Source organism: Carya illinoinensis, chromosome 14 (genome assembly GCF_018687715.1).
Source record: "Carya illinoinensis cultivar Pawnee chromosome 14, C.illinoinensisPawnee_v1, whole genome shotgun sequence".
NCBI classification, from domain to species: Eukaryota; Viridiplantae; Streptophyta; class Magnoliopsida; order Fagales; family Juglandaceae; genus Carya; species Carya illinoinensis.
In genome coordinates, this window is record NC_056765.1 from 5,693,616 (window position 1) to 5,697,493 (window position 3,878).

The 3,878-nt window shown below is 31.6% G+C and overlaps 1 protein-coding gene across 1 annotated transcript; it reads right to left on the reverse strand.

Annotated features, from left to right (window-relative positions):
- Positions 1 to 514: 514 nt before the first annotated feature.
- On the reverse strand, positions 515 to 1,125 carry LOC122293484. Its single transcript, XM_043102062.1, has 2 exons — positions 1,056 to 1,125; positions 515 to 999 (listed from the first exon to the last, which is right to left on the reverse strand). The coding sequence occupies exons 1-2, from the start codon at positions 1,123 to 1,125 to the stop codon at positions 515 to 517; spliced, it is 555 nt and encodes a 184-aa protein (XP_042957996.1).
- Positions 1,126 to 3,878: the final 2,753 nt, after the last annotated feature.

Genomic DNA, 3,878 nt, shown 5'->3' on the forward strand with positions numbered 1-3,878 from the left:
GGGAAATACTTGCAAGTCGTGCTGGGAAAAAATAGCTGTATTTTTTGTTTATGTTTGTTAGATTAATCACTTTGGATTGACCATTATCGAGTAATGTTATATTTATGTTTGTTAGATAATTTTTTTTCATTGATTATTATGGAGTAATTTTATATTTATGTTTGTCAAATTAATCACTTCATATTGATCATTATGGAGTAATTTAATACAACCATAAATTTAATACAATCATAAACTTAATACAATCATAAATTTAATACAACCATAAACTTAATACAACAAGAAACTTAATACAACCATAAACTTAATACAACTATAAACTTAATACAACCATACACTTAATACAACCATAAACTTAATACAACAAGCAATTTAATACAACCATAAATTTAATAGAACCATGTCTTATGCGGAACTATATTGTTGCCATAAGTGCTCGACGAGATTTGTTTGGAGTTGAGAATGGATTCTTCTGTCCCTAAGAGCATGATGACGTTGAATGAACTCGTTAAATTCAAGTGTTTGGATCATGTGTAGTTTCTGGCAACTGTTCATATTCGAACTCTTCTTCTCCATTGTCAGCCCGTTCATCTTCAATGATTATATTATGTAAAATTATGCATGCCATCATAATTTCATTGAATATTTCAATGTGAAAAAACCATGCAGGTCCACAAAGTATAGCAAATCGTGCTTGAAGAACACCAAAAGCACACTCCACATCCTTTCTTGCAGACTCTTGGGCTGCAGCAAAATATTTTTTCTTGTTTCCTTGTGGAGTTGAGATAGTTTTAACAAATGTTGCCCATTGCGGATAAATGTCATCAACAAGATAGTACCCCATTGCATAGTTATAACCATTAATAGTGTAATTAACAGTCAGAGTAAGCCCTTGAGTAAGGTTAGAAAATATAAATGATCTATCAAGCACATTTATATCATTATGAGACCCCGGTAACCCAAAAAAGGCATGCCAAATCCATAGATCGTAAGAAGCCACTGCTTTTAAAATAATTGTTGGTTCATGGATATGACCAGAATACATACATACATACCTTCTTCTTCCAAAACAAGTTGCCTCGCTATCTCGAATTCTTCATCAGAATCTGAATCAATAAGTATCATTTTGTGAAAAAGCGAACGATCCATTGAGAGAAAATGAGAATAAAAGGTTTCAAAGAGATACTTGAGTTGAAGTGAATGAAATTATTGAAGAAATATTATATTTTATAGTAAAAGTATATAACCATTGGAAAATTATAGCCGTTAAAAAATATAACCGTTAGTAAAATATAACCATTAAAAAATATAGCCATTGGAAAACTATAGCCGTTAAAAAAATAATACATCAATAATATAACCGTTAAAAAATATAGCCGTTATAAATTTTAATACATCAATAATACAACCATAAACTTTAATATAACAATAATACAACCATAAAATTTAATACAACAATAATACAACCATAAATTTTAATACAACAATAATATAATGATAAATTTTAATACAACAATAAACTTTAATGCAACCATAATATTTAATATAATCATATTCAAATTACAATTAAAATTAAAATTCAATAAAAAGTTCAAAATCAATATTTTAATAGAATAGTAAAAGATTTGTTGAGTCTATTATTTGGTGTTATAAAAAGTGGCTAGCTAATATTTATAAAAGTGAAAACTTTAGCTAAATTTTAGCTAAAGTTTGTTGAGCCCACTACCAGTTAGGGGTGTACAAGAAATCGGAGAACCGACCTCTACCGACGGCAACCTACCGCTTGATGCCGGAACTGGCGAAGAACCGGTCAGCCGGCGGTAGAAATAAATAGAAACCGATCACGGTCGGTTCGGTCCCGATTCGCCCACACAAAAAACCGGTAAACCGACCGACCGTATATATATTTTTAAATATATATCTTGTATAAAAACGACGCCGTTTCATATAAAACGGCGTCGTTTTATTTAAGTGAGTAACAAAAAAAATTAAGTAGGACGACGCCGTTTGGTCTCAACCAAACGGCATTGTTTGGTTGGGAACGGGTTAGAGTTATTACCCTTCCCGTTCCCAGTTCCCCCATTCCCTCTCCCTATTCTCTTCTGCCGCCCCTCCCCCCCTCCCGATTCTCTCTCTCTCTCTGATTCTCTCACTTCGTGACGGTCTCCGTTGAACAGCGCCGTAGGCTGAACCGGTGAACTGTCGCAGCACTCCATGACTCTCTCGCAAGCCGGCCTCTGTGAGTATTCTTCTGATGTTTTTTCTTATATATTTATTATTTATATAATCTGTTATATATGATTATAATTATAAATTTTAATCTGTAGACTGTTATATATATTATATATAAATCCGTTATATTGAATCTGTTATAATGTGTATATATATATATCGTATAATGTATATATATATATATATATAATATGTTATAATGCGTATAAACAGTTATATATATTATATATATATATAATTATAAATTTGAATCTGTTATATATATAATCTATATATATTATATATATAAATCGTATCTATTTTGTTATATATATATACTTTGTTATATATTAACTTATATAATTTGTTGTGTAATGTGTATATATATATATATATATATATATATATATATATATATATAACTTGTTAATTATTTATATAAATTGAGAGAAGATGAGTGAACAACTTAGATTAGAGTTTTAGACTTGTGATGTTTGCTATGTTGCAAACTAGCTGCTGGGATATTTTGTGTTATGTTTGCCTAACATTTATATTTTGTTTTATAATTTAAATGGATTCTTCTTCATCTCCTATTAATGTTGATACAAATGAAACTCAACCAATTATTAATTTGGAAGAAGATGTGAGAGAGACCAATGTCCCAAAACCCCTTAGTGCCCCTACTAGTAGTACTTGTCCATTACCTAAGAAACAGAAAGGGACAGACAAGTCGATTGTATGGGATCATTTTACGAAGGTGGATGGTTGTCCTGTAGATAATCCAAAAGCTAAATATAATTATTGTGGCAAGATGTATGCTTGCCACTCAAAGAGGAACGAAACTTCAACGATGCAAAATCATTTACCTTCTTATCGTAAAAATCCTCATAAACGTGGACCTTTGGATAGGTATAAAAAAACATTGACAGGTGAGGCATCACCTGAGGAGGGGGTTGGAGAGAGTGATTGTAGTACATTAAGGACTCTTGTAACCCACAAATTTAGTGAAGAGATTGCGAGGTTGGCTATTGCAGAAATGGTAATTGTTGATGAAATGCCATTTAAGGTTGTTGAAGGATAAGGATTTAGAAAATTTGCTTGGTCTCTTGAACCCCGGTTTAAAGTTCCATGTCGTGTCACAGTTGCAAAAGATTGTATGAAATTGTATGAAGTAGAAAAGGGGAAACTAAAAAAAGTGTTTAGAGATGGTGGCATGAGGATTTCCTTGATGACAGATACATGGACATTAGTACAGAATTTGAATTATATGTGTCTGACTGCACATTTCATTGATAAGAATTGGAAATTGCAGAAAAAAATAATTAATTTTTGTTTAATCCCTAATCATCGAGGGGATACCATTGGAAGATATGTTTAGTCGTGCTTACTTGATTAGGGTATTGATAGAATATTTACTGTAACTATTGATAATGCAAACTCGAATGATACTGCAATTTCCTATTTGAAACAGTTTTTGACAGGGAATTTGTTGAGGGGTAAGTATATGCACATGAGATGTTGTGCTCTTATTGTGAGTGAGGGTTTGAGGAGTGCAATGATGCAATTACAATGGTTAGAAATGCAGTAAGATATGTGCGTTCATCCCCCGCAAGATTAGAGAAGTTTAAGAGATGTGCAGAAAAAGAAAAAATTGATTGTAAGAAAAT